Genomic DNA, 18,644 nt, shown 5'->3' with positions numbered 1-18,644 from the left:
AGCCCTCTACTACATTTCAATGTATCGGGCTAGCCTTATAGTCGAAGGCACTTGCTCTCACCCTGCGGAACTTTACCATTGGAAGAGATCACCAATAGCAAGCTTTTATCGACATTAGAAGGGATGTATGTTGATCCCTTCCAGATAGGGAAAATCAAACTAGTGGTAGCTTGTGTAGTTTTACAGTGATGGGGCATAAAATTATTACTTTTATTCTTAGCGAGCGAGCACAGTTTTTTCAGAGTCAGTAAAGGCTAAAGATGTTTTTCTTTCAGAAACACAGTTCTCAGAGGCTGCAGCCAGAACAAACATCTTTAGCCATTCACTAATCAGAAACAAATCTTGCTTGCATGCAGAATAAAATAAAAAACCTTATGCACTACTACTTTAACACTTTACTAGCTGCCCCTGAATCAAACTACCCCCTTTTACTTCAAGGTTGGTTGAAGACTGGGCTATGCAATGCACGCTGCAATGTGGTTGCAGGCAGAGCAGTACTTAATTTGAGCCAGTGGTTTCTGGGGCTCGGTACCAGCACTTGCATATCAACACTGCACTTATGACAGTCTGCCGCATCGTGGCGTTGTCTATATAAATAAAATATTACTATTTCCTGCTGCCCAAGCCATTCTCATAGCCTTGGAGGCCTGAAATAGTCCAGATTGTCACACTTGTAGGAGTGTAATGGTTAGTGGTTGTGTTGTTACTATTATTGGCAGCATGCAGGGGCAATGTGTGGTGCAAGCAGCAGTGGCCTCCTGACGAGAGCTCTAGCACTTTGCTTTACTTAAATGATGCAATCCCTCCAGATTCTCTGTAAATTAATTAGTGAAAAAGACAGAAACGAGCAAAGAATGAGTGGACAAGCAAAACCCACACAAAGGGTGCCCGCGATGTGAAATCAGCCTGTGATTCAAAACCATTACTTGCATTTTTTCCCCAACGACAGCAAGGTCTTTATGGAAATAAATCATGCCACTATCGCACCGTCAATTTCTCCAACACGGTATACTGAAAATACTAGTAAATTTGGGGAATAGAGTACTTATTGCACAAGTTACTACTTGTGTAACGATATATCTGTAAGAGACATTAGTTAGTGATAGATTCCTTACCTTAGAATATCCCCAGGCGTCAGACTGGATCCGGAAATTTTTGCGTAGCAATACCCCTGCGCGCTGGTAGGCGTCGTCTGCGGCTCCGCGTCCGTCGTCGGCGTCGTGAGCGCCGGGATGACGTCGTCGGAGTATTTAGACGGCGCCCATGCGCGCTGACGTCAGTTCTGATAACACAGCTTTTCCGCGCCAGATACGCAGAGCCATGATAGAACTAACACTGGTGCCATGAAACTAGGGCCCTGAAAGGGGATGACCTTAACCCTAAATATCGGTTCGCAGAACGGGGAGGATGGGTGGGCGGTAAGGAATCTATCACTAACTAATGTCTCTTACAGATATATCGTTACACAAGTAGTAACTTGTGCATCTGAAAGAGACACGTTAGTGATAGATTCCTTACCTTAGAATAGATACCCCAGCAATACCAACCCCGGTGGTGGGTCTGCGAACCAATATCACACCAGAAAGTCCTGGAGGACGGAACGGCCAAAGAAGCCATCCCTCCGGACTTGACTGTCCAGGCAGTAGTGTCTTGCGAACCTGTGCAGCGAGGCCAACGTGGCTGCCTGACAGATGTCCTGCAGGGGGACACCGCGACCCAGGGCAGTTGTCGTTGCCGTGGCCCGAGTGGAGTGAGCCCGCAATCCAGCCGGGGGCTCCTTCCTCGCCATGGAGTAACATGCTTGGATACACAAGATGATCCACCTGGAGATGGTCCTCTTGTGTACAGCCTTTCCCTTCTTCGCGCCCACGTAACCAACGAAGAGTTGGTCATCCACCCGGAATTGGCGTGTGCGATCTAGGTAGTAGGAGAGCGCACGTTTTGGATCCAGACGGTGGAGCCTCTCCTCCTCTTTCGAGGGATGCGGAGGCGGAAAGAAGGTGGGCAAAGTGATGGACTGCCCGATGTGGAAGGCCGTGACAACCTTGGGCAGAAAGGAAGGTCGTGTACGCAACACCACCTTATCAGGATGAACAGACAGGAAAGGTGGAGAAGACGAAAGAGCCTGGAGCTCACTCACCCTCCTGGCAGAGGTGATGGCAACCAGGAAGGCCGTCTTCAGAGTAAGGAGACGAAGAGGGCAGTTATGAAGTGGCTCAAAGGGAGCACACATCAGATAGGTGAGAACCAGATTCAAGTCCCACTGGGGCATCACGAGGGGAACAGGAGGAAACATGTGCGTGATGCCCTTCAGAAATCTACTCACAATAGGGGACTTGAATAAAGAAGGCTGATCTGGTAGCCTCAAGAAGGCTGAAAGAGCAGAGAGGTACCCTTTAAGAGTGCCCAGAGCAGAGCCCTGCTGGGCAAGAGAAAGAAGAAAGAGCAGCACTTCCGAAAGGGGTGCAGAGAGGGGATCCACAGCCTTTGCTGCGCACCATGCCACAAATCTGTTCCACCGGCAGGCGTATACCGACTTAGTGGAGGGACGCCTGGCTGCCAGAATGATGTCACAGACTTCGGGAGGCAAGTCAAATGGCCTCAACTGCCGCCGCTCAATCTCCAAGCTTGTAGGTGGAGACTGGACAGGTTCGGGTGCAGGACCGTCCCCTGCTGCTGCGACAGAAGGTCCTCCCGAAGAGGCAGACGAATCGGGGGATCGACTGACATGCTGAGTAGCTCGGGATACCAGTATCTTCGTGCCCAGTCCGGAGCCACAAGGACGACCTGGGCCCGGTCGCGCCTGATCTTCTTCAGCACTCTGGGCAGAAGTGGTATAGGCGGAAAGGCGTACAATAGACCGCAGCTCCACTCGCGACGAAAAGCGTCTCCGAGCGAGTGCCGCCTTGGAAACTCCACGCGCAGAACTGCTGACATTGCGCGTTCTCTTCTGTGGCGAATAGATCTAACCAAGGCTCTCCCCACTGTCGAAAGAGACCTTGCGCCACGTCCGAGTTCAGACGCCATTCGTGATCCATCATGCACCGGCGGCTGAGTTCGTCCGCCCTGGCATTCAGAGAGCCTGCCAGGTGTTGAACCACCAGGGTCACGCCCTGATGTTCCAGCCACTGCCAGAGGCGCAGAGCCTCCTGGCAAAGGGTCCACGACCCCACACCGCCCTGTTTGTTGCAGTACCACATGGCGGTGGTGTTGTCGGTGAACACTTGCACCACGCTCCCCCTGACAGAGGGGAGGAATGCCTTCAGTGCAAGACGAATCGCCCGCAGCTCCAGAAGGTTGATGTGGAGCCGGGACTCCGCCGGAGACCAGAGGCCTCTGATCTCCGCCTCTCCCATGTGGCCCCCCCAGCCCTGGAGGGACGCGTCCGTCACAACTACGTGCTCCGGCTGGGGTAGGGAGAGGGGTCTGCCACTGACCCATTCGCGGTCCGTGAGCCACCACTGCAGTTGTTTCGCAGTGCCCTCCGAGATCAGGACATGATTGGACAGGTTGCCCTGATGCTGGGCCCACTGAAACTTCAGGTCCCACTGCAGAGCCCGCATCCGCCACCTGGCGTGACGCACCAGAAGGATGCAGGAGGCCATCAGTCCCAGAAGCCGCAGCGTCAACCTGACCGAGACCCGGGATAACGGTCTGAAGACAGGAATCAGAGCCTGAATATCCCGGACCCGCTGCTCGGGTGGGTAAACCCGAAACTGCGCCGAGTCGAGAACCGCTCCGATGAAAAGGAGCTTCTGAGAGGGACACAGGTGTGACTTCGGCACATTGATGGAGAACCCCAGCAAGTGCAGGAGGTCGGCCGTAGTCTGGAGGTGGCTGACGACTGTCTGGGGCGAGCCCGCCTTCAACAACCAGTCGTCGAGGTAGGGGAAGACTGATACCCCCTGCCTGCGCAGATGGGCTGCGACCACCGCCATCACCTTCGTGAACACCCGTGGGGCGCTGGTAAGGCCGAAGGGGAGCACGGTAAACTGAAAGTGCTCTAGGCCTACCGTGAACCGTAGGTAACTACCATCCAGTCTCCTGGGTCCAGGGCAGCCAGGACCTGAGCCAAAGTGAGCATCTTGAACTTCTCCGTCCGGAGGAAGCCGTTGACGTTCCGCAGATCCAAGATAGGGCGTAGGCCCCCTTTGCCCTTCTTGGGCACCAGAAAGTAGTGGGAGTAGCAACCACGTCCTACTTCTGGCCCAGGAACGCGCTCGATGGCCCTCTTGGCCAAGAGGGCCAAAACCTCCTCTTGCAGAAGTTGCAAGTGATCCCCCGACACACGGTGGTATTGAGGTGGCATGGATGGAGGGGAAGACTCGAAGGGGAGGGAGAAACCCCTTCGGACAATTTGCAGCACCCACCTGTCCGAAGTGACTGTATGCCAGTGGGAGAGGTGATGGCGAACCCTGCCTCCCACAGGCGTCACATGGGCCTGAAAACTCGGACTAGGAAGGTTTTGAGGCGGGGGCTGCTGAGGGAGGTGTGGACTGGCCTCGCCGTTGGCCCCGACCACCGCCACGGCGGTTCCCACGGCCGCCACCGCGTTGCTGAGTATTCTGCGGTGCGTGGCTGACGGTCCGTGGTGGGGCGCCCCTTCCGTGGCCACGAAAGGAGCGAAAGGCACCCGATTGCTGGCGTGGGGCCGTAAGGCCCAAGGACTTGGCCGTGGCCCTGGAGTCCTTGAAACGTTCCAGCGCATGGTCTGCCTTGTCGCCGAAGAGGCGACGGCCATCAAACGGCATGTCCAGGAGGGTGGCCTGGACATCGGCCGAGAAATTGGCGGACCTCAACGAGGCGTGGCGTCGAACCGCCACCGTCGTTGCCATCGCCCTGCCCAGTGAGTCCGTGGTATCCAGCCCACACCGGATAGAAAAACGTGCCGCATCTCGGCCGTCCGCAAGGGTTTGGCTGAGTTTAGCCCTGACCTACTCAGGGCATTGTGGCAGCACCTCCGCAACCGTGTCCCACAGGGTGTGGGTGTAGCGGCCCAAGAGACAGTTGGTGTTCACAGACCGTAGCCCTAGGCTCACAGACGAGAAGACCTTCTTCCCGAACTGCTCATATCTCTTGGATTCCCTGTCGGGCGGGGCCGACGGGAATGCGGATTGGGAGTTAGAGGCCTGGATGACCAGGCTCTCGGGGGTGGGATGGGTGGACAAAAAGCATGGGTCGCCCGGTGCCGGGCGGTAGCGTCTGGCCACGTTCCTGTCCACAGGGGGGCCTGTGGCGGGCTTGGACCAAGTGCCCAGCAGAACGTCACACAAGGCCTCATTGAACGGCAGAAGGGGCTCCGTGGAACCGGACTGCTGTTTGAGGACCTCAGTGAGGAGATTAGTCCTCACGGCCGCGACGGGGAGCTGAAGGTTTAAGGCCTTAGCTGCCTTCGTCAACACTACGCTGTAAGCAGAACCCGCCTCCGAAGCCACAGTCGGGGGCGACGTAAATCCAGTGTCTGGCGAGGTGTCAATACCACTGGCCTCCCCAAGCTCATATGTCCAGTCCTGATGCGACTGGCAATCACGTGCCAGAGGGTCCTCGGACCCCTCCCATTGCTCCTCGTCACCTGGCTCCTGGAGACCAGGATTAACAGCCAGGGCCTCCTCGAGGAGATAGAAGTCTCCGAAGGCCGACGGAATCGGCGCCCAGCGGCGCCCCTCCGACACCTGAGTAGGACCGTAGGAAGCATTGGGGTCGGCAACCACATCGACTGCCGGGGACGACACCTGAAGGGACGGCGCCGGTGAGGTCGTAAGGTCGACCGGCGAGGTCCCGGATCCGGAGCCGGATCCAGCGAGGTCGCGCGGCGCCGGGACCGAAGTCGCCAGCGGCGCCGGGCCCGAAGTACCCGACGTCGTCGGGGCCGAAGCGCCCGACCCGGAAGGACCTCCAGACGGAACCGATCGGCCCGAAGGCGCCACGGGAACCGACTGAGGAGGGAGGGCCCTCATGGCCATGAGGTACCTCTCGACCTCCTCCTGCGACGCGCCGTGCCCAGGGACCCGAAGGTGTGGGGCAGGCGGCGACGCTTGCGACTCCCGCGGAGCCGCGTGGACGGTGTCGCCCGAGTCCCCGGCCGCATCGAGCGAGCGTCGGGGCGGGTCGGAGGATCGATGGTGTCGCTTCGACCTCTCATGCCTCTTACCTGAGGACTTGGAACCAGACGATCGGTGTCCACTCCCGGAACGTCGATGACTCCGACCTCGCGACCTGTCCCTCGACCTCCCGTGGGACCGGGACCGGGACCTGGAGCGGCGCGGGGCCGAGTGCCTCAGCTCGAGACGCTTGCGGGACCGCTCCCGCCTAGCCTTCGACGTCAGAGCCCGGCAGTCGACGCAAGTTCGATCGTCGTGGTCGAGGCCTAAGCACTTCAGGCACCGGCGATGGGGGTCGGTGACCGACATGAGTCGGCCGCACTTCGAGCAAGGCTTGAACCCGGGCATCCCTGGCACCGATAGTCGAGAATCGACTAAATAGAGGATCAAAAAGATCAAAAAGTTTTCAGTCAAAAAGTGACTGGGGGTAGAGCTTCTTCCGGATCTGCGCTAGCTTGCGCGGAAAAAAGAAGAACTGACGTCAGCGCGCATGGGCGCCGTCTAAATACTCCAACGACGTCATCCCGGCGCTCACGACGCCGACGACGGACGCGGAGCCGCAGACGACGCCTACCAGCGCGCAGGGGTATTGCTACGCAAAAATTTCCGGATCCAGTCTGACGCCTGGGGATATTCTAAGGTAAGGAATCTATCACTAACGTGTCTCTTTCAGATATATCTCTTTTAAGGACTTGAAATATGAAGTAATGAACGTCTGTAGAGCGACGTTCTACAACTTCTGTGTATAAGGCACAAGCGAGCTAAACCTTCTTAAAAAAACATACATCATGAAGATATGCTGGTCTATGATAATGTGATTGGGACAGTAGGCAAACCCAACAAAAAATAGGTCCTTGGCTACACATCAAGCAGCTGTAGCTTAAAAAAATCCACAAATAATGTGGCTTGAAAATAAATCGTTGCATAATCCCAAAAGGTCCAGTAATATTAAATTTCTGAGCTATGTAAACCCAACAGATGTGTTCCTCTTTCTAGAAAACTGAAAGGCAATGGGTTAGGGCCAGTCTCTGACTGCTAAGCACTGACCCCAAACACTCTGCAAGGGTTTCACATTCCTTGCTGCACATGATCTGCAAGTCTCATCAAGCACCGAGACAACCATCCTCGCCACTAAAGACGATGCCCGTACCCTCCTGCGAAACTGCAGCCCTCATCCTGCAGGACCTCTCGGCCGCCTTCAACAGAGTCTCCCACCGCACCCTATTAACAAGTCTCCATGACATCGGCATCCGCAACAAAGCCCTGGAATGGATCCGCTCCTCCCTCACCCGTCGAACACAGAGAGGCAGACTACTTACATTCCAATCTGAACCAACAGAGATCAGCTGTGGAGTGCCTAAGGGCTCGTACCTGAGCCCCATTCACTTCAACATCTACATGGGCCGCTCGCAGCCATCGTCGGGAACCACGGCCTCAACATCATCTCCTATGCTGACGATGCCCAGCTGATCCTCTCCCTCACCAACGAACACACAGTCGCCAAGAACAACTTCCATGATGGAATGAAGGATGCTACTACCTGGATGATGGACAGCTGCCTCAAGCTTAACTCCGAGAAGACCAGTCCAAATCATGGGCTCCACCTGGGATGACTCCTGGTGGCCCACAGATCTTGGATCCCCCCACACCCACAGACCAATGCATGAAACCCTGGAACCATCCTGGACTCTGTGCTCATCATGAACTGCCAGATCAACACTGTCTCATCATCCTGCTTCCACACGCTATACCTACTTCAAAAGATCTTCCAGTGGATCCCGATTAAGTCCAGAAAGACAGTCACCAACGCACTCATCAGCAGCAGACTCAACTACGGCAATGTACTCTACACCGGCATCGCCCAGAAACTCCTCGAGAAACTGCAGATTATTCAGAACGTCTCGGCCAGACTCCTCTTTAATATCCCCCGCCGCAGCCACATCCCCAGGAACCTGAGAGACCTCCACTGGCTCCACTGGCTCCCAGTCAACAAAAGAATCCCCTTCAAGGTCCTCACACACGCCTACAAAGCCCTATACGACGCAAGACCTGTGTACCTTAACCACCGCCTCTCATTCCATGCACCATTGAGAGAACTCAGCTTCACCCATCTGGCCTTGGCCACTGTCCCATATCCACAAGACCAAGGCAGGAGGAAGGTCCTTCTCCTACCACGCAGCAAAGGCCTCCATCTTAGGCAATCACCGTCACTGCCTCAAAATCAGGAAGGACTTCAAGACCTGAGTCTTTGACTGAACCACAGTGTCTTCAGCAAATCAGCAACCCCGTCACCCCATTGCCCCCCCCCCCCATGCCCCCAGAGCCTTGTGACCCTTACGGGTCAGTAGTCACACTTTACAAGTCACCTGGTCGATTGACTGATTGATCAAGATGAGGGTTTCAACAGTGCTCAAAGCAAGCTGCAACTTGAGTGAGCTATGGTGCTATATAGTGAAGTTCAATGGACGGTGTTAACTTGAGAGTGGCATGGTTATGGAAGAGATTTGGTGGCTCATTATGAGAGGTAAAGGGAATCAAGCCTGGTACTTCCACTCTGCTGAATTATTGATGCTGTAGAGTTTGTTTTCTACCTGGTGTAAAATCGTCCCCTCATTCTGAGTATGGAAGGTGGATTGATTGATTTAGTTATTTATAAAGTGCAACTATCACTCTGGAAGGAGCATCCTGGGGCTATGTGGAAGAAGGAAAAGGAAGACAGGTATCACGATTATATGAATGATGAGCACTGGGAATAAGACGCAGATACAATTTTATTACACACACTGCATGTTTTGCCCTGATAGTTATCCGTGTACTTTTTCCATCAAGGATCATCAGACAAAAGTTTTGGGGGAAAATCACGAGGTGCAGTAATATCCTCCACAACGTGTGTAATGTTAATTAGAGAGCAATCTCCAGCTTCAAACCAAATCCGGATTTCATGGGGATATGTAATGAGCACCTTAGGCTAAAGGTGGTAGGGGTTTACCAGAAAATGCATGCTCATCTGATGCTTTTTATGGTGACAAAATCGAGGATTATTTTATATTCTTCTACATTTTATATATCCCACTCAGACCTCTTTCATTACCTCTGAAATCTATGCTTTCAAGCCTTCTTAATTCTCCAACTGTAAAGTAGGCCCAACAAAGAGCCCTGAAGAAGCATGATATAGCTCACAAAGAGTAGTCAAAATATCCTACAAATAAGAGTTGTTTTAAGTCAGATAAACAGTTTTAAAGTTTCAGTTAAATAATAGTCCCACCCATGTATATCAGCATATTAGAAGTGGAGTAGCAGATGTTCTCTGATACTATGTTCCATTTACTGGCCATTGAGTGTTTCTAGCTATGAAACGCATACCATGATATCAGATATTTTTTGCTGTGCCGCCAGAGGCTTTTTGTCGTATTAACTCACCACCAAAAGATAGCTGCTCTGGGGTGGGAGGCAGTCTGCAAGCAGGGAACGAGAGTAAAATACACACTTGTCGTGATTCGAGAGTAGCCTTAATTGCAAGGTATGAGCACACAGAAACAGCACGGGGGGCTAGTTTTTGGTGTTATATAATAAGATAGTTATATACCATGTTCTTCACCAGATAGTAGTGGTTCAACCCTTTCAAGTCAATAGCATTTTACACTTTCAATAACAAAATAGTCAGATTCTCATTCACTCACCAGAATGACGTTCAGGAAGGCCTCATGTTGTCTCAAATTGTAAAGGGCTTCTTTTAACAGAGGGACTTCATATTCTGTGCTTTTGCCTTTGTTTGCCTCAATATTTTCTAGAACAGCCGTGTACTGGTTTATCAGCTCCTGTGTAGTGTGAAGTTCTGCTTCGATGTGGTTACTTGTAGCTGGGACAGCCTCCTTTAAAATGGTCGCCACTATGTACACAATGTGAGAGTGCAAACATTGTGACATTATTTCATGCAGTATTATGAAAATCACGTCATCAACAGGTCTTTAAATCCTGCTTTTTTCCCTTCATCCATAGCTTATTAGACACATTAATACCTCTTCAAAGAATGAAAATAGATCACAAAGAAGTAATAAATAAAATTAATTAATTATACATATATACACAACATCAGTAACTAACGTTTAATAAAACATATCAACGGCTGTAGGAACAGAAATTGAAGCAAATCTATTGTACTGTACAGAGATGCAAATAAAGTGAACTAGGCTCAAAAAACTTCAGGCTCATGAATGCCAAATGTAATAAACTGGAAAGTAAAATTGATATTCTCTTTGGTATTGGACTCACTTACACCTCCTTCTTCAATCAATACCACATTCATTTATACTTCATGTATATGCCTTTGGGCCCCTTATTCAATAGTTGTAGTGCCACAATTATTCAAATGGTGGAAAAAATATAGTATATTTATTAAAAATAGTGTACAGTATTACTCAACCACACTTTAAAAAACAAATCATACATAAAGACCATTTCATAAATATAAAACTATTCCAACATGATCCAATTATCAAACAAGGGTCAGAAGACCCATAGGGTCCAATTAAAAATTCAGCCTATGTTTTATAACGGTACAATACTATTAAAACGGTACTATTAAGCCCAGTGGCGGGAGGACACAGATAGAAAATGATTATAAAAAAGGGTAGGGAAGAAGAGAGACAATAGATAAGATAAAACATATACGACAATACACCTATTGGTAATTCATAAACTAATCCATATGTGCAGTCAAAAACGGGCATCTGATTAGTGCAAACTTTTTCATCAATTATGCGAGAATGCTCAATGGATTAAGTCTGTCCAATGCATCGACACGTTTCGGTGGTGTTGTACAAATATCAACCACCTTTTTCAAGACCAAAATGTATGTCACTCTCTGAAATCATAGTCTGTACAACCAATCGGACTCTTTGATTTTTCCTAACCCGTGTGGAGGAATGTCCTTTATCATAAATCAATCATTAGCCGAACTCTTGTTCCAATATAGAGAGGACCAATTTTTTATTTTTATTGGTAGTTGGTCCTTGTTGATAAATTTCACAGAGTCCTAAACCAAAATGATGTCCCCAATATTTCGTTCAGAAAAACTAAGTTCCGTCAGTCTCCACGGAACAAGAGTTTCTCAACTTCCGTCGTTTCGTTTGGTGTCCGTATGGCTTACCTTCACATTTTCTGTTTCCATATGAAATAAGCCATACTTATTAAAGAACAAATACAGACCTTTATAAATTTGAGTGTACTATTTGCTTTCAACCTATCAAATGAAACTCCTTTTCATCTTTCGTGGATGTACAAACTGCACGCTCCTCATCCAATAAGTCCAATATAGGCCAAAATACAAGCAACACCCTTTTTAACCTCCCACTCCGAAGGCACCCAGAAAATCAATACAAACCGAAGAGCTTCACGACCTCGCCAGGTCTAGCAAACATTTAAACATCCCAGAAAGTACCTCAGGCCTCACAAAGGGTATCGAAAGTGCTATATGAGTACAACTAAAAGCAGTTAAATTCTCAACTGGAAAATGGACGAAATAACTGTACTCCTATGTGTTATCGATGTCTATAACAAGCATTTGCAATGGAATCAGTCTCGCCTTTGGGACCTTATAAGTGTTTAGCCCTGCAACATAATATCCTGGGTCACGTGCTGCTAGGGATTTAATAGCTATAAAATTACTACACACTTGGTCATGTAGTGTGAGTCAGGAATACATACTTGCTTCTGTCACGCTCAGGGGTTGCGAAATGGTGAACATAACCGAAAGTTGTAAAGGGTGTAGTGGGGCCAAAAGCACGTGTTAGAACCAAAGTCTGTGGTTAAGTATGGTAACTGAGGCCTTCAGACAGATTCACTAGAAGCTGTGGCTGTAAGGGATCATGGTAACATCTGCCAATGGAGACAGGAATGTAGACCAAAGAACTAGCTCACCAGCCACTGAAGGTGATGCTGTACCTTCAATCTGCCAGGATTAGAGATAAAAAAACACATTTCTACCTTTCATGAAAAGTTATACCACAGAATATAGGGCTACCATAACGTCATACCAGAAAATGCTGCAAAATGTAGGCCTGTTTTACCTGTCAGCAGAGCAAACTAGCCCCCACCCATCAAAGTGAATACTGCAGAATACAGGGCCAACCCAACTACACCGAAAGGAGATGCAACATAGAGGAAATGGGTGAGTCATTGAATTTTGGTGATGTTTTCTTATCTCACCAGAGTACATTCTATTTCTTTTGAGAGCAGTGGCACATTTCAGTGTAGTCACTCACAACCCACTATTTTGGCCATCAAACAAGACATGTTTTCTTGATCTTTGCAATATAAGGGAGGACAAGCCCATCTTTCTGATTGTTTAAGGATACCCCTTTCCACATCATGCTGGTTTCTTTCCATTGTCTAATTATTTAATCGTGAGTTTTTAATTTCTGAAAATAATGATTTGGGGAGTTAGAGTAAAAGCTGCCTAGGTTGAATAGTATTGGGTGCATTATTTCATTATTATATTAGGACTCAATTCCCTGCTTTTTATGTCACTTTTAAAATGTTAAATGGCAGTGGTGTTTTCAGTCAAATGTGCAATGTTGCATTTAATTTGGTTTATAAAATAAAATTAGAAAACGTTGCCTAGTTGAACATGTTTTCTAATCATATATTTTTACATTTGAGAACATGTTATTTACAAAGTGTATTCCGGTAGCTCACACTTTCTCAGAAACATGGCGAATAAGTGTGCTTCACAAAATTCATTAAATCCTGAAGTTGGGAATTGTAGTTTTAAAAAAAGCATAACTATGGTAAGAAAAACTTTTATGAATCACCCTGATGGTGTTTAATAGCTAGGATTTTTGCATGAAGTACACCATTGCGTTTTAAAAATGAGACACAATTTTTTTTTTGAAAACCTTTATTACAAGAAAAGTAATACAAATACAGACCTCCAACTACAGGGGCCGGCCAGTAGCAGTAAATATCAAAATCAAAAATAGTACACAGCTCATCAGCCGACAACCCAGGGGTCCGGCAGCGATATAATATGCCCTTGAGCACGGACGCACTTTGGCAGCTACAGCGGCATTTTTCAGGACTTGTGCCCCCACTCGCCGCACCCGCTCCGCGGGTGCCGCTTCGCCCCTTGGACACCGGGATACCGCTGAAGGACTGTAGCAGGCTACCGGGTGAGTGTGGTCAGCGGGGCTGCGAGCGTGCAGGGGACTCCATTGCCCAGGAGTCCCTGCAAGACCATCTTCCAACTTCCGGTCCGCTCTCCCCGCTGCCGCCCCCCGCCCCTCTGCAGTACTAAAAACCCTTACCACCTCTGCTTCTGTGGGACGCCCTTGAGCACGGACGCACTTTGGCAGCTACAGCGGCATTTTTCAGGACTTGTGCTACCACTCGCCCCTTGGACACCGGGATACCGCTGAAGGACTGTAGCAGGCTACCGGGTGAGTGTGGTCAGCGGGGCTGCGAGCGTGCAGGGGACTCCATTGCCCAGGAGTCCCTGCAAGACCATCTTCCAACTTCCGGTCCGCTCTCCCCACTGCCGCCCCCCGCCCCTCTGCAGTACTAAAAACCCTTACCACCTCTGCTTCTGTGGGACGCCCTTGAGCACGGACGCACTTTGGCAGCTACAGCGGCATTTTTCAGGACTTGTGCTACCACTCGCCGCACCCGCTCCGCGGGTGCCGCTTCGCCCCTTGGACACCGGGATACCGCTGAAGGACTGTAGCAGGCTACCGGGTGAGTGTGGTCAGCGGGGCTGCGAGCGTGCAGGGGACTCCATTGCCCAGGAGTCCCTGCAAGACCATCTTCCAACTTCCGGTCCGCTCTCCCCGCTGCCGCCCCCCGCCCCTCTGCAGTACTAAAAACCCTTACCACCTCTGCTTCTGTGGGACGCCCTTGAGCACGGACGCACTTTGGCAGCTACAGCGGCATTTTTCAGGAATTGTGCTACCACTCGCCGCACCCGCTCCGCGGGTGCCGCTTCGCCCCTTGGACACCGGGATACCGCTGAAGGACTGTAGCAGGCTACCGGGTGAGTGTGGTCAGCGGGGCTGCGAGCGTGCAGGGGACTCCATTGCCCAGGAGTCCCTGCAAGACCATCTTCCAACTTCCGGTCCGCTCTCCCCGCTGCCGCCCCCGCCCCTCTGCAGTACTAAAAACCCTTACCACCTCTGCTTCTGTGGGACGCCCTTGAGCACGGACGCACTTTGGCAGCTACAGCGGCATTTTTCAGGACTTGTGCTACCACTCGCCGCACCCGCTCCGCGGGTGCCGCTTCACCCCTTGGACACCGGGATACCGCTGAAGGACTGTAGCAGGCTACCGGGTGAGTGTGGTCAGCGGGGCTGCGAGCGTGCAGGGGACTCCATTGCCCAGGAGTCCCTGCAAGACCATCTTCCAACTTCCGGTCCGCTCTCCCCGCTGCCGCCCCCCGCCCCTCTGCAGTACTAAAAACCCTTACCACCTCTGCTTCTGTGGGACGCCCTTGAGCACGGACGCACTTTGGCAGCTACAGCGGCATTTTTCAGGACTTGTGCTACCACTCTTCGCACCCGCTCCGCGGGTGCCGCTTCGCCCCTTGGACACCGGGATACCGCTGAAGGACTGTAGCAGGCTACCGGGTGAGTGTGGTCAGCGGGGCTGCGAGCGTGCAGGGGACTCCATTGCCCAGGAGTCCCTAAAAGACCATCTTCCAACTTCCGGTCCGCTCTCCCCGCTGCCACGCCCCCCTGTTCTACCCGGCCACCTACTTATTTTCCCAGCACTCCCGCAGCGCGGGACGCAGCCCGGGGCGAAGACCGGGCAAAGAGCGGGCCGTTTGAGGCCGTTCGAGGACGGAGAGGACTGGACTGGCCCACCCTCTTTTTATCTGGTACTCCTGGACTTTACAGATCTACTTAGGGATTTAAGATCCACCCTTGCTACTGTGTTCCCATCGCTATGAATTCAATGGTTACCCGCAGTAAAATGTCTAAAGGTGGGTCTCAGATTAGCGGCCCCATGGATGATTTTATTACCCGGACCAACATAGCTATTGACAAAGAGATATCCAAACTCCAAAATCGGGTCTCGCTAGAATTAGATGCTGCTAGACGATTGTCCCAAGTAATTGGTCTTTCCAAGAAATCTTCCTTAGGCCACATAGCTGCTTCTGTCACTCCTGAGCGCCCGGCCCTTCCACATTGTATAATTACTCAGGTCGATGTCCACCACTCCCCGACCCCAGCTACTTGTCAGGTGGCCTTAGGAAACAACGTTGAAATAATCCCACCAATACCATCTAGTGTCCCCAACCCCACCTCTACTGTTCCCTTTTCGATAAATCTACCTAATATCACCCCAAGTGGCAAGCAACCAAAGAGGAAACGCAATTCTCGCTCTGCTTATTTTCGCAAAAAAGCGAAAATTGCTGTTCCCAAAGATCTGCCTTTAGTTAACACCACAGCACTTGGTACTGGCGCTGAGCCTGCCCTCAACACACATCCACCGAGTGGGGGTCAGGAAAGGGTTCTACCCATTCCCTCTACTAATATTCCAGCAGGTGCGGACCCTGAAGTAGATGGGTTAACTAAAAATAATAAGGAATTTATAGAAGTGGTATGGGAGACTCTCAAAAAACTGCTGTCACCCCTAGATTTAAGACTTTCTAGGATCGAAAACAACTTGCTAGAAATGGAGAAGAGCATTATTGCTCTGGCCACTCTGGGGTTGAAAAGTCTTGAAAATCAGGGTATTATTGTTGATGATCCAACGCCACAACCCATTGCACCCCAAACCAACCAAACCTCCTCTAATGTACTACCCATAACAAAGCCTGTCCCAAAACCGAGGACTGTTACGGTGGAGCAAGTTCGTGAAAAACCAAAGGTCCCTCCACGGGACTCTTCGCGCCACCAGCAAAATTCTAAGCATAATATACCCAGCAGGTCGATTTTTACTGAATCCCAAGTCCCTCCTGTAAAAGACAACTTTAGAGGTGGTTATATCGACCTCCCTCCAGAGGTAAACGACTATGCGGTTGTTTTGACGGGTGTTCCCACGATAGGTGATGGTCAATTTGAGAATCACTGGTCGCTCAAAAATAAAATAATGCACTGGCTAAACGTAAACAGACCAATCCCCAATGGTCGAAGAAGTCGTGTATTAATGGTTCGCAGAACTCCCTGGGTAGGCCCAACGTTGAAATCCATCCCGGGAGACTGCGTTGTAGTGACCTTTGATGATCCCCATACGGCGCACCATATTTGCATGTGGCCAAACAACGATGACTCCCTAGTTACACCTAAACCAGTATCCTTCTTATATCCTCCTCGACCAAGTCGGAATCAGGGGGAAAATTGGACACTGGTCCAGCATCATCCATGGCTGAATAATTCCCGTGGCCAGAAGGAGACCCTACTACATTGGAACGGTCTCTCCACCTACAACAGATTTGGGACTCTAGAGGAGGTGGATTGACTCCCAGTGTATTCAGCTAACCATCCTCGAACGGAAATCTCACCACTACAGGGGCATGATTTTAAGGATTGCACTGGTTCTGAGTCTGTAACATATAAAGCGGCACAACCAAATAGCCCGCGGTTTGTAGGGGAACCTTCCACATCTGATATAATTAAAAATCCCGGTAGGGTAGACTGGCAGTACCTACCCTACATGTCTCATTCTGTAGCTACCTCTACTGAACCACCAGGTCCTACCCTTCCTGGCTGCCTCGTGACCACTAACCAGCAAATTGAGCTACCTGTGAGGTCTTTTAAACCTGAGGATACCTTTGTCTCTTCTAGGCCTATTGTTTTAACAAATGATTCTCCACTTGGTGATCCTGCCCTAAAAATCTTAAGTTGGAACGTGGCTGGTCTTGATCGCAATTTCGGTAATCCTGAATGGAATGATTTCCTGGAACCATATCACATCTGTCTTCTCCAGGAAACCTGGTGCATGGAGCCAAGACATCGAGTGGGATTCTCTACCTTTTTCATCCCCGCTGCCCAGGAACAAGGTTCCAAAGGTCGCCCTTCAGGCGGCCTAATTATCTGGATCAATATTGCATTGGACTTCAGAGCAAAAGTAAGAAACACCCAGTCACCAGATCTCCAGTGGTTAACGATAACCCACAAAGGGGGAAGAAGTTTGGAACTTTTTAATATCTACCTGAGGGGTGCCAAAGGCGGTGCATCCCATCTACCATCTACAGGCCTAAACCACAATCTGGCCGCCTGCAGTGTGGACTCTTACGTAATGCTCGCAGGCGACCTCAATTGCTGTTTTGAACCCCTGGCCAGAGAAGACATCTTGGACACTTTTGAGGAGGATTCCAGGAGAGGCATTCCTATTCTCAGCCTTGACCCGATCCCTAAATGGTCGCAAAATGCCATTGAGATCAATGCTCTTTGCATGGAGCACAATTTGCGTGCAGCAAATGGGCGTTCCAAATCTGACCACGCAGGCGCCCACACCTACAACAGGCCAGGCCACACATCAAGGATTGATTTTGTGATGCTTAACTATAACCTCTGGCAATACCATCAAGACATGGAGGTTATAGTGTCAATTGATAGTGATCACAATCCTCTATCACTAACTATCTCATCTCCTTGGCAGGGCGGAAATCATGGCCCTCCCGCCCACAAGTGGAAATCTACCCACGAACTGGCCCCCACAAACTGTAGTAGGCGCCTGAAGTGGGCGAAAGTTTCAGCCGATGAAACAAGGATGGCCCAAGCCAGGACTATTTTGGAAGGAGTGGAGTCTCGGATGGACATCTCAGAGCCAACTGATACTAAGATTTTACCCCTATATACTGAGACTGTATTGGCATTGAGTAATATATTCATTGTTCCCCAATCTACTCGTAGGGGCCCCTCGAAACAAACAGCTAAGTGGTTTACAGGCAAATGCCGTGTAGCTAAGAGGGAACTTGTTGCCACATTAAAATCCAAAAATGCAGCTGATATCAGGGCCGCCAGGAAAACCTACAAAAAAACCCTATCTGAAGCCAAACAGGAATATGATTCCAATTTCTGGGGAGATCTAGTAGAGGCAAGCAGCAGGAAAGACGCTAAGGGGTTCTGGGACCTATTAAGATCTAGGGAAAAGCCGGTTGACCAGCAGCTTACTTGTAACATCCCAGGGGGCGTATGGTTTGACCATTTTCTGAAATTATATTCTGCCCCTTCAGGTGCACTCCAGTCGGGGGACCCACCCATGGTCTTACTGCCTAATCCCATTTCTGCTCCCAAGTGCCAGGTCGAGCTATTTACCAGCTTGGATGTTGAAAGAGCAATCCAATGCATCGTCCCAAACAAAGCGGCAGGTCCTGATGGGATCCCAGGAGACCTAATCAAGAATTACCCATCTTCCTGGAGCAAATTAATTGCCTCCCTCTTGAACGAGGTATTACTGGGTGGTGCTTTCCCAGACTCCTGGAGGGGCGCTGAAGTTGTACCTATTTTTAAAAAAGGTTCTAGGGACGACCCAGCGAACTACCGGCCAATTAGCTTACTGGACTCTTCCCAAAAGGTGGCAGGAAAGGTGGTATTGGGCAGAATT

At 50.4% G+C, this 18,644-nt stretch overlaps 1 protein-coding gene across 1 annotated transcript in view; it reads right to left on the bottom strand.

Annotated features, from left to right (window-relative positions):
- CFAP206 (cilia and flagella associated protein 206) overlaps positions 1 to 18,644 on the bottom strand; it is a 473,657-nt gene that overhangs the window by 284,704 nt on the left and 170,309 nt on the right. The window contains exon 7 of the mRNA XM_086926596.1: positions 9,782 to 9,990. Within this exon, the coding sequence (XP_086782722.1) occupies positions 9,782 to 9,990 (209 nt within the window). The remainder of the gene's footprint in view (positions 1 to 9,781; positions 9,991 to 18,644) is intronic.

This window comes from Lissotriton vulgaris, chromosome 6 (genome assembly GCF_964263255.1).
Source record: "Lissotriton vulgaris chromosome 6, aLisVul1.2, whole genome shotgun sequence".
In the NCBI taxonomy this organism is placed as follows: Eukaryota; Metazoa; Chordata; class Amphibia; order Caudata; family Salamandridae; genus Lissotriton; species Lissotriton vulgaris.
This window is presented reverse-complemented; position numbering and strand designations above follow the sequence as displayed.